The sequence below is a fragment of the Aotus nancymaae genome, unplaced genomic scaffold (genome assembly GCF_030222135.1).
Source record: "Aotus nancymaae isolate 86718 unplaced genomic scaffold, 86718_ANA_hifiasm-v0.15.2.pri h1tg000032l_0, whole genome shotgun sequence".
Taxonomy (NCBI): domain Eukaryota; kingdom Metazoa; phylum Chordata; class Mammalia; order Primates; family Aotidae; genus Aotus; species Aotus nancymaae.
Genome location: NW_026988445.1, coordinates 15,413,418 through 15,425,909, shown reverse-complemented (window position 1 = coordinate 15,425,909; position 12,492 = coordinate 15,413,418). Strand labels below are relative to the sequence as shown.

At 42.8% G+C, this 12,492-nt stretch overlaps 1 protein-coding gene across 1 annotated transcript in view; it reads left to right on the top strand.

Annotated features, from left to right (window-relative positions):
* The window catches only part of NUP133 (nucleoporin 133), a 77,603-nt gene that overhangs the window by 32,576 nt on the left and 32,535 nt on the right, over window positions 1-12,492 (top strand). Inside the window, exons 13-14 of the mRNA XM_012459847.3 lie at window positions 6,748-6,911; window positions 8,109-8,203. Coding sequence (XP_012315270.2) covers window positions 6,748-6,911; window positions 8,109-8,203 — 259 coding nt within the window. The remainder of the gene's footprint in view (window positions 1-6,747; window positions 6,912-8,108; window positions 8,204-12,492) is intronic.

The following is a 12,492-nucleotide window of genomic DNA, read 5'->3' as shown; positions in this document are numbered from 1 at the left end:
AAAGTGGCATGATCTCAGCTCACTGTAACCTCTGCCTCCCAGGTTAAAGCGATTTTCCTGCCTCAGCCTCCCAGGTAGCTGGGACTGCCGTTGTGTGCCACCACGTCTGGCTAATTTTTGTATTTTTTTTTAATTTCTTAATTTGAGATGGGGTTTCTCCATGTTGGTCAGGCTGGTCTCGAACTCCCAACCTCAAGTGATCCGCCCGCCTTAGCCTCCCAAAGTGCTGGGATTACAAGCATGAGCCACCGCGCTCAGCCTAATGTTTGTATTTTTAGTAGAGATGGGGTTTCACCTTGTTGACCAAGCTGGCCTCAAACTCCTGTCTTCAAGTGATCCACCTGCCTTAGCCTCCCAGAGTGTTGGGATTACAGTATGAGCCACCATGCCCAGCTGCATACAAAGTTTTATTGGTAATATAAAAGAATTATGGTCTGGTGTGGTGACTCACACCTGTAATTCCAGCACTCTGGGAGGCTGAGACAGAAGGATCGCTTGAGCCCGGGAGTTCAAGACCAGTCTGGGCAACATAGAAAGACCTCATCTCTACAAAGAAAAATTTAAAAAATAACTAGCCAGGCATGGTGATGCACGCCTTTAGTCCCAGCTACTCAGAAGGCTGAGTTAGGAGGATCATGTGAGACCACGAGGCCAAGACTACTGTGAGCCATGATCACACCACTGCACTCCAGCCTAGGTGACAGATCAAGACCCTGTCTCAAAAAGGAAAAAGAATTAGACCTGGCCTATTAATTGATAGTTGAGTTTTGCTTTATGCAAAATCACCACAAACCTTAGTGACTTACTTAACTTAGCTCACAATTCTGCAGTTTGGCTGTTTGAGGTTGGGCTCTGGTGGCATTTTTACTGTTCCTGAATAGGCTTATTCATTTTGGTCCACTGCTGGGCTGGCTGCTCTTTACTGTACTCACATTTCTGGATCCTTGGCTGGCCAGCTCTCTCTCTGCTTCCTGTGGCGTTTCCTCAACTAGCAGGCTACCCTGGGCTTGTTCACGTATCACAGGATTGCAGAGTGGCAAGAGGGCAAGAGAGCAAGTGTCAGTGCACAAGCACTCTTTAAGTCTTTGCTTGGATGGTATTTGCTAGTGTCCTTTTGGCCAGAGCAAGTCCAAGGGGTGAGCTGTAGTGAGCGGGTGCCTAAGCAGATGCACATGTGGGGTAGGGAGTGATTGTCCTCACTGGGTCACACTTGCTGCTCTAATGCTCTTCTGGTTTAAGGTGAATACAGATTTCAGTTTATCCTAGACATGTATTCTGCTTATCATGTATTCTGGCACTTTCCCTAAAAGGTATGGCAAATTCACATTTAAATAAATACTCAGGAAACTGGTGATCCAGCCCCTGCTCTGCCCCGCGTTAGCTGTGGGAAACTTTGGACAGATGCTGAACATTTCTGCCATTCTGTTTCTGTGTCTTCCTTGTCGAAGTATTGAGTGGCATGAGAGTTAGAATTGCTAAAGGATCATAAATTTATCATTTTGAAGGAATATGCTGAGTTTACTACTTTCTTTTCCTGCAGTTCTCAGCCCATGATTCCATAATCCCACTCATACTGGTGTCTGATGCATAAAGGCCACTCACAGAGGCGACAGATGAAGGGCTTTTACAGTTCTAACAATCTGCGCCTCATGATCTACTAAGCTTAGTTTCTCACCAAAAGGGGGCACCAGTAGGCAAGTTTTTGTTTCTGTTGAAATTGTTTTCTTTTAATCTTCTTTTACATGGTTCAATCTTACTTCAAAGATTTGGGTTAAAATGCTGTGTTTTTATCTTTCACAAGTTTGTCCTGTAATTACAATTCTGTCAGATTGGTGGCATCTCAAAATGTAAATGATAATGCAGCAGGTGACCAGTCATTAGATTTGTTTCCTGTGGCTGCCATAACAAATCACCACAAACCAGGAGCTTCAAACAACAGAAGTGTCTTCTCTCATAGTTCTAGAGGCCAGAAGTCTGAGAGCGAGGCTCTGGGAAAGGATCTGTCCTTACCTCTCAGCTCCTGGTGGCTGCTGGCAGTCCTTGGCTTATAGATGTGTCACTCCAGTTTCTGCTTCCATTGTCACATAGCTGTCTTCACATTTACATGACCTTCTTTTTTTTTTTTCTTTTTGAGACAGAGTCTCACTCTGTCACCTAGGCAGGAGTGCAGTGGTGCAATCTCAGCTCACTACAACCTTCGCCTCCCTGGTTCAGACAATTCCGCCTCAGCCTCCCAAGCAGCATCGTGCACTGCCATGCCCAGCTAATCTTTTGTATTTTTAGCAGAGACGAGGTTTTGCCATGTTGGCCAGGCTGGTCTCGAACTTCTGGACTCAAGTGATCTGCCTGCCTCAGCCTTCCAAAGTGCTGGGATTACAGGTGTGAGCCCCATGCCCAGCCCATGTGGACTTCTTATAAGGACATCAATCATTAGATTTAGACCCATCATAATTTAACAAACTATATATACAAAAACCTTATTTCCAAGTAAGGTTGCATTTTGAGGCACTGGGTAGATATGCATTTGTGGGAGACACGATTCAACCTGGTGTAGTCATTCATCTTAAGATGTTTTACTGGAGAAAATTATTAGGCACAAGAAAGGACCCCTGATCTAAGTCCTGAGCAAGCAGTAGCCTCAGGGACAGTGTCATGGGGCCTGTAGCACAGCTGTGCTGAACTTACTCTGCCCAGCATGGGTGAAGTACTGTGGACTAAACGATGGATGATTTCTAGGGGAGCGTCAGCTAGCTCTCTTAAAGATGTAGACTCCTTACAAACACCTTTAAAGCAGGACTTTAAAGCAGTACTACTCAATCCCGTTAACATTGACATTTGAGGCCGGGCGTGGTGGCTCACACATGTAATCCCAGAACTTTGGAAGACCAGAGCAGGTGGATCATTTGAGGTCAGGAGTTCGAGACCAGCCTGACCAACATGGTGAAACCCTGTCTCTACTAAAAAAAAAAATTACAAAAAATTAGCCAGGTGTGGTGGCACATGCCTGTAATCTCAGCTACTCAGGAGGCTGAGGCAGGAGAATCGCTTGAATCTAGGAGGTGGAGCTTGCAGTGAGCTGAGATCCTGCCCCTGCACTCCAGCGGTACATTGTACCCTGTTTGCAGCATCACCAGCCACTTCCTGCTAGATGCCATTAGCACCCTTTCCCCCAACTTGTGATGACCAAAGTTATCGTCAGACATTGCCAGATGCCCCCTGCGGTCACAATTGGTAGATAAGACTTTTTTTTTTGAGATGGAGTTTCGCTCTTGTTACGCAGGCTGGAGTGCAATGATGTGATCTCGGCTCATCATAACCTCTGCCTCCTGGGTTCAAGCAGTTCTCTTGCCTTGGCCTCTCTAGTAGCTTAGCTGAGATTACTAGCCATCATGCCCGGCTAGTGTTTTGTTTTTTGTTTTTTTTTTTTTTTTTTCAGATGGAGTCTCACTCTGTTGCCCAGGCTAGAGTGCAGTGGTGTGATCTTGACTCACTGCAACCTCTCCCTCCTGAGCTTCAGCGATTCTCCTGGCTCAGCCTCCTGAGTAGCTGGGACTACAGGTGTGCGCCACCACACCCAGCTAATTTGTTTTTAATTTTTTTAGTAGAGACAGGGTTTTACCATATTGGCCAGGCTGGTCTTGAACTCCCAACCTCAGGTGATCTGCCCAGCTCGGCCTCCCAAAGTGCTAAGATTACAGGTGTGAGCCACTGCGCCCAGCCTGTAGCACTTTTTTAAGTGTTACTTGTTTAATTTTTTGCTAAGATAATATTACTGTTTTTGTAGCATGGTTTCTTTGAAATTAATTTTTATATTATTTTGGTTTTCATTTTACTTAGCCCAAAAAATACTAAATCTTTTGTTGACGAGAGTTTTAGGGAACTTTTTCTGTAAGTTTTTATTAAATCTTGCCATAGTCATCTTTGTTATTTGCATAACCTGTAGCATGACTAGGTCACTAGCTTTACCCTGGTCTTTCAGGCTTTCAAGAGTTTTTCTGCATTTCACCGGTCAGCTATGTCTCCTGTTCTACAAGGGGACCATGACAGCCCTTTTCCAATCTCCTCCCTCTCCCCATTTCTCTCCCTCTTCCCTCACACTTAGCAGAGGACTTAACTTCCTACTTAATGGAGATCACAGAAGCCCTTAGATAAGAACTCCCTGTACTTCCTAGCTTTCTAGCTATGAAGGTATCTGCATCCCAAATCCTTTTCCTCTTTCCCTCCCAATAAAGTAGGAAGGTGTGCCCTTCTTCCTATCAGAGACTGTTCTTTGTTTCAAAGGTCACTCTCTCCTCCTTCACTTGAGACTACATCTTTTTAGTTCTCCCTTTCCTCTGTCCTTTGACCTTTCTTGTGCTGGCTCCTTCTCATCAGCAGTTAATCATTTTAGTCTGCCATTTGTAAAAAGACCAGTCTTTGACTTTGCTTAGTTTGAGCTACCACCTTATCTGTTCCTGTTGACGGCTAAACCACCTGAAAGGTTGTCTACATTCACTATTGTCTGCCATATTCCCTCTCTCTGCTCCCTCAGTGATCTTTTCTCCTCCTTGGCTTCATTTGCTGAAGAAACAGATGTACCATGACCTGGGCCATTATATGCAAATGGAGAGTGTACAGCAGCCGTATATATTTCACAGGCACCTGAGTTTCAGTGTATCCAAAACCGAGCTTATCTTCTCCAAAGCTTATTCTTCCCTCCCTACCCCCTGCCCCAGTGACAAGCACTACCATCTCTTCAAAGCAACAGCAGAGGAGTCATTCTTACACAGTTGTTCCCCGTTGCTCACAGGGGGATATGTCTTAAGACCCCCAGTGGATACCTGAAACTGCTGATAGTACTGAATCATATATATACTATGCTTTTCCTATACATACCTATGATGAAGTTTAATTTATAAATTAGGCACTGTAAGAGATTAAGAACAATAGTAATAAAACAGAATGATAACAATATACAATTAACCTTTGAACAACACAGGTTTGAACTGCGTGGGTCTACATATATGCAGGTTGTTTTCAACCAAATGCAGACCAAAATTCGCAGCATGTTTTCAACCAAGTGCAGATCAAAAATTCACCTGCCTATACAGAGGGCCACCTTTTTGTATACAGGAGTTCCACAGAGCCAACTGCAGGCCTTGGATATGGGTGGATTTTGGTGTATGTTGGGGGTCCTGTAACCAATCCCCTGCATATACTAAGGGATGACTGTACAATAATAAAAATATGTGAATTTGGTCTCTTTCTCTCTTCCTCTCTCCCTCCCTCCCTCCCTCTCTCCCTCTGTCTCTACCGCCCTCCCCCACCCCCCCCCCACCCCCATCTGTCTCTATCTCTCTTTCTGTCTTTGTCTGTCTAGGTCATCTGTTTTCACCATGGATAAGGGGGTGCTACTGTGCATCAGATCCAGCAGTAACCTCCTAACTGGATTTTTCTCTTGTGTGATCCCCTCTCCATATGTTAGAGCTATCTTTTGGGACACTAGAACAGACTGTGACACTCCTTTACAGTGCCTGTTCATTGTCCTTAGTATTAGGTTCAAAGTCCATAACACGGTTTACGAGACTGTGTCCTCTAATTTTGTGATTTATCCCTTCTCAGTATCCCTCACTTCTTCATATGTGCCATAGTTAATCCCCACTGGTGGGGTCCATTGACACCCTGGTTGGGTCCATTGACACCCTGGTTGTCCCCTAATGTCTCTAAGTTGGAAGAGTCTGCTGCATTTTATGGGCTCCGCCTTCCTTTAATTGGTTGCCCTGCAAGATTTTTTCCAAACTCTTGTCCCCTGGGTGATCTCAGCCTCTCCCATAGCCTCAGTTGTCTCCTGAGATAGAGACTTACTTGCTGACGGATGTGGATGTATGCTCTGTGTGCAGCTGTATACCCCTCCCCAATTCTCCCCAGACTTCCGTGACCTCCTCTTTATCTGTCAGTAAGTTTTCTCCATCTCTGTCAGTGTTTATCACCTGTGTCATTGCTTGCTCAATTGTCTGGACTATTTTTTAATGTCTTTTTATCCTTCTGTGTCTAGAGCCTAGCGTGTTGTAAGTATTCAATGTGTATTTGTTGAATTAATGAATGTATAATAGTTTTCTCCCTTTTAATTAAATTAATTTTATTAAAAGTAATTTTCAGCTAAAACCTATAAATGGCACTAGGTTTAACTTCACAATTAACTTAAAAAATTTTTTTTGGTTTTTAATTTTTATGGGTACACAGTATATGTGTTTGTGGGTTACATGAGATATTTTCATACAGGCATACAATGTGTAATAATCACATCAGGGTAAATGGGATATCCATCACCTCAAGCATTCATCATTTTTTTGTGTTATGAACATTCTAATTATACTCTTAGTTACTTTTAAATGTGCAATAAATTATTGTCAACGATAGTCAGCCTGTTGTGCTATTAAATACAAGCTCTTCTTCAATCTATGTTTTTTTTAACCCATTAACCATTCCCACTCCCCGCCACTGCCACTACTCTTCCCATCCTCTGGTAACCATCACTCTACTCTCTAACTCCATGAGTAAGAACATGTAAAGTTTATTACATGTCTTTGTGTGCCTGACTTACTTCACTTAACATGTCCTCCAGTTCCATCCCTGTTATTGTAAATGACAGGATCTCTTTTTTTTTTTTTTTTTTTTTTGCTGAATAGTACTCCACAATTTTTTCTTGGTGAGTTTTGAAAATATTTTGCCTCCCTAAATACTTAACATTTTCCAATTTTATTTCAGGAAAGATTTAGGTCATGCTCAAATGGTGGTTGAAGAGCTCTTTTCCTTTCACTCTGATTTGGATTCTGATTCTGAACTAGACAGGGCTGTTACCCAAATCAGTGTAGACCTGATGGATGACTACCCAGCGTCTGACCCACGGTGGGCTGAGTCTGTCCCTGAGGGTAAGAACGTTTTAATTATGAAATGGTATGTTTTGAGTATATTCTGATATCTTTATTAGAAACATCTCTTAAAGCATATTTTTAGCTTCTCAGACAATTTAATATTAATTTAATATTTTAAAAAATATTCTAACCTTCTTTATAGTATCTTTTGAAAAAGGCTCACAACAGGTCTAGATAACAGAATAAAAACTAAAGGAACGTTGGAGAAAATCCTAATTGTTCTATCTGAGGCAGATTAATTAGCCTTACTTAGCTTTCCTGCCTTTTATTTCCAAAAGAGAATTGGTAGCATAGGTAAATATTTGGCACTTAACCTGCCCCCCATTTTTTTTGAGACAGAGTCTCCCTTACTCTGTCACCCAGACTGGAATGCAGTGACAAGATCTCAGCTCACTGCAACCCCCACCTCCTGGGTTCAAGTGATCTCCACACCTCAGCCTCCCAAGTAGCTGAGATTACAGGTGTGTACCACCACACCCAGCTTATTTTTGTATTTTTAGTAGAGATGGGGTTTCACCATGTTGCCCAGGCTGGCCTTGAACTCCTGATCTCAAATGGTCCACCTGCCTCGGCCTCCCAAAGTCCTGGGATTACAGGTGTGAGCCACCACGCCCAGACTACTTACCCCCAAATTAAATAATTTTGGCATAATCAGTATATTTGACTAATAGAAATGATCCATTCCCCTAAGAGCAGCAGTGATCAAATGTCAATATGTAGAAGTAAGCAAGAATGTCTGCCTCCCTATCCCAGCTGAGTGCCCCTCTTGCGCTTCCATCTCAGCAACTTGAGGGGAACTCTGGGGTCCCCAGGTGCCAGAGAACTGTCTCAAACATGTTTCCCTAATTATCCTACTTCTTAGCAAGTTCACTAAGCTGCGTTAGAGATTTAGGAAGAAAACATTCAAGCTCATCTCCTTTCTTTGTTTCGTTGGCACTGTCAAGCTTAAATTGTTATAAATGATTAACAGTAATGTTTTACATTTTGAATAAATACAGTATGAATTGTGTCAAACCTCCAAAATTTTCTCATACATTTTTAAACTCCTGAGTAATGTTATAAATAATTGTATTGTAAGGTTGATATTTTTCTTTTGTATAGACTTTTTTTTGTTTAATAGCAGTTAGCCACTAACATTAAAATAGCATAGTTGTAAAACTACTATGTTATAAGTTTATCACTGTGTTTTAACAGAAGTACCTGGGTTCAGCAACACGTCACTGATTATTCTTCACCAGCTAGAAGACAAGATGAAAGCTCACTCTTTCCTCATGGACTTTATTCATCAAGTAAGAGCCCAGGGTGCTAATACAGCAAGGGCCAGGATGTCTGTCTGCTCTGCTTTTGTCAGTCTAACACAGTGGGAAGTCCCTTCTCTCTCTTTTGAGCTGTTTTGTTGGGTGGGGCATGACTAGTCTTTTCCTTTTTCTGTGCTGCTTTAAAAGTCCATAATTCCAGGGCTGTGTGCAAACCTGTTAATGCAGGTATAAGAAGCAGACTTCATTCCGATTTTCTGTATACATTTGTGTAAAAACTTTAGTTTTCATGAGTCAATTTTGTATTATTAAACACTGAAGAATATTAAGATAATGAGAGATTTTTGTATTTGACTTTTAATTTTGAGGTGCCATTAGAATCAAATCCTCATTTAAAGTATTCCTTTTCTTTTTTGTGTAAAGGTTATCCTCACATATATTGTGCCTAAATTAGAAAATGTTTTTGCTACTGGACAGAATTGTTGCATAAGTTCACCCATTCTTGCCTTGTCAATAAAAGTGGCTTGCAGACATATTACATAGCCAAATGAATGAATTTCATCCTGTTTTGGGTTTGTTTTATTTATTTACTGAGACAGGGCACTCTGTCGCCCAGTCTGGAGTGTAGTGGCATGATTTTGGCTCACTGCAGCCTTGACCTCCAGGGCTCAAGCAATCCTCTCACAGCCTCCCGGGTAGCTGGGACTACAGGTTTGTGCCACCAGGCCCACATAATTTTTTTTTTAGTTTTTGTAGAGACAGAGTCTTACTATGTTGTCCAGGCTGGTCTCAAACTCCTGGGCTCAAGCAATCCCTGTACCTCAGCCTGCCAAGGTGCTGGGGTTACAGGTATGAGCTACCAGGCCCAGCCTCTTTCCTGATCCTGATTGTTTTGCAAACTCAGTAGTGCCTACTCACTACCACACCCAGCTAATTTTTTATGTTAAGGAGATTGTAGTGAGTGTTGTCCAATACAGTGCTTTCTGTGATCATGGGAATGTTTTCCTAGTGTGTTGCCAGTGGGACACCTGCTGGCTGCATGTGACCACTGAACAGTTAAAATGTGACTAGCAACTAAAGAACTAAAGTTTAACTTATTTAAATAGCCACTATGGACAGTGGCTCCCTTATTGGCCAGTGCAGCACTAGATAATTTCAAAAATGACTTGATTGTTCCTAATCCCACAGTCATCTTCATTTTTGTGCATGGTTTGTCTCCTGTCTACTCTTTTATTGCCTTGGCAAGAAAACTCCAATCATTCATTGAGTTTCTCTCGCTCTCTCTTTTTTTTTTTGTATTTTAGGTGGGCTATGGATTAATGGGGAAAAAACACATTTTCTCCTGATTTGGTCATTTAGTTAGCCAAGTGTATCAGTTAACTATTACTGCCTTATAAACCACCCAAAAACAAAAACAGTGGCTTAAAACAATTCTGTGGGTTAGTCAGGCAGTTCTTCTGTTGGTTTCACCTGGAATCACTTGACCTGCTTTTAGGATGCACTGAGCAGGAAGGTCTGCAAGCCTCTACCCGCTTTCTGGCAGTTGGTTCCACCTGTCAGCAGAGGCTATGTGGTTCTCCTCCATTTAGTCGCTCATCCAGCTCTGGTCTGGACCAGCTTCCTCTGGTCTCAGCGGGTGAACATAGACGCTATAGGCTTCTTAAGGGCTCATCTCAGATGTCACATAATGTTACTTCCAGTAAAGTGGCATTGGTCAAAGCAAGTCACAAGGTCAGCTGGGATGAAAGAGATTAAAGAATTGATTATACCCTCTTTTGTGTGTGTGTGTGTGTGTGTGTGTGTGTGTGTGTGTGTGTGTGAGAGACAGGGTTTCCACTCCCATTGCCTAGGCTGGAGTGCAGTGGTACAATCTCAGCTCACTGCAACCTCCACCTCCTGGGCTCAAGTGATTCTCCTGCCACAGCCTCCCCAGTAGCTGGGACTGCAGGCACATGGTGCTGAACCTGGCTAATTTTTTGTATTTTTTATAGAGAAGGGGTTTTGCCATATTGCCCAGGCTGGTCTCGAACTCCTAAGCTCAAATGATCCGCCTGCCTCTGCCTCCCAAAGCGCTGAGATTACAGGTGTGAGCCACTGCACCCAGCATGATTGTACCTCTTCATGGGAAGAGTGGCAAGTCATTCTCATTGGAAGAAGATGTGCATACTTGGCTGGGAGGTACTTGCCCTGACCTGATTTGCCACACTGAGAGGTCGGAAAGCCAGGAGAGCATGAGCACTTGGCTCTCAGCCCTCCTAGGTTCCAGAGAACCCTCACAAAGTCTCACGGCTCCTGGTAGCAGCATCTGTCCCAAGGCAATGTCTAGCTAGTTCTGAAAACCCCATTCCAGTTATGCCTTTTATATTTCTATTTCCTTTAATATTTAGAGCTGATTTTACTAATTGGGAAGAATTTATGTTAATAATCAGGAAAAAGGTATAACTAGATACTCCTAAGGAAAGGTCTCATTCTATTGCCCAAGGTGGCATGCAGTGGCACAATCACAACTCACTGCAGGCTCAACCTCATGGACTCAAGCAGTCTTCCCACCTCAGCCTCCCCAACAGCTGGGACCACAGGTGCTCACTACCATACACGACTAATTTTTTTATTTTCTGTAGAGACAGGGTCTCACAATGTTGCCCAGGCTGGTCTCAAACTCCTGGTCTCAAGTGATCTTCTTGCCTTGGCTTCCCAAAGTGCTGGGGTTACAAGCCTGAGCCACTGTGCCCAGTCTTAGGGAATATTTCTGAATATAGAGAAATATTCCTTTTCTCCTTGAGCCAAACTTGGCATTCACAGGGCCATATCTTCATTCTGTAATGGGTAGAAATAACACCAAAGCCTCAGAACAGTACCTTTGCCTCTAGTTTTCTGATGTTGAAGAAGCCTTTGTGCTTATACATTGTATCTCCATAGAGTACACAGGCAGGGAGATAATCTGATCATTTTCATTGTGTGACTAGAATGATTGTATTTTTAAAAACTTTCTTTAAATTGTTTTGAGACAGAGTCTCACTCTGTCACCCAAGCTGGAGTGCAGTGGCCCGATCGTAGCTCACTATAGCTACAGCCTGCCCGGACTCAGCTGATCTTCCCATCTCAGCCTCCCAAGTAGCTGGGACTACAGGCATGCGCCACTAAGTCAGCTAATTTTTGTATATTTTTGTAGAGACAGGGTTTTACCACGTTACCCAGGCGATCTGTCTGTGTTGGCCTCCCAAAGATCTGAGATTACAGGTGTGAGCCACCACGCCTCGCCTAGCATAGGTGTAATCTAGAGCTATTCCTTCACTGTCAGTGCCGCAATCAAAGCAAAGTAAAGCAGACAAGTGGGATGACCTTGCTGAAAACTACACCTAAAATATTTTTGAAGGAACCAGGAAGTCAATTCGAGTCAGGAAAGACTATGTAATTGTTATTTTATTTTATTTATTTATTTTTTAAATAAAGACAGGGTTTCACCATGTTGGTCAGGCTGGTTTTGAACTGACCTCAGGTGATCCACCCACCTTGGCCTCCAAAGTGCTTGGATTACAGGTGTGAGCCACCACGCCCGGCCATAATTGTTATTTTAAAATAATAAGGTGAACAGGTTGAATACATGAGGATTCAGTGAAGTATTAAAAATAATGGATATCTAAATGTGTTAAAAAATAAGATACTATCAAATAAAACAAGCTACAGAACAATATATATAGTACGACCCCTTTTGTGTTAGAGATATCTCCTAGCATGTAAATACTACAAAAGCATATACAAAATGAAGGATAGGAAATCAGATCATTTATTAACAAAGGGAATTATATTTAAAGTGTGAAAACATATTCATTATTTATGCCTGTCTTTTGGCTTCTCCTAGTTCAGGTTATTGTAATGTCATATGCAGTGAGAAAGCTAAGGAAACCCCCTAGAAGCACATAACACGGCACAGATGGGCATCAAGCAACTCAGTAGGAGATGCAAAGGGTTAAAGATGCCCCCACCCTCCCCACAGCATTAGGGGTATGGAAATCTGTCCTTGAAGGTGGAGGTTGCTGAGTTTCTGATTCCTGAAAGTCTGGAATCTAGGGGAGTTAATTGATATGGCTAGTAAAGGGCAGTGTGAGGCCAGGTGCAGTGGTTCACACCTGTAATTCCAGTGCTTGGGGAGACCAAGTTAGGAGGCTCACTTGTGGCCAGGAGTTCAAGATCAGCCTGGGCAACAAAGTGAGACCCCCATCTCTACAAATATAAAATTTTAAAATTATCCTGGTGTAGTGGTGTGCTGCTTGGGAAGCTGAGGTGGGAAGATGGCTTGAGTTGAGGGTTCAAGGTTAGGG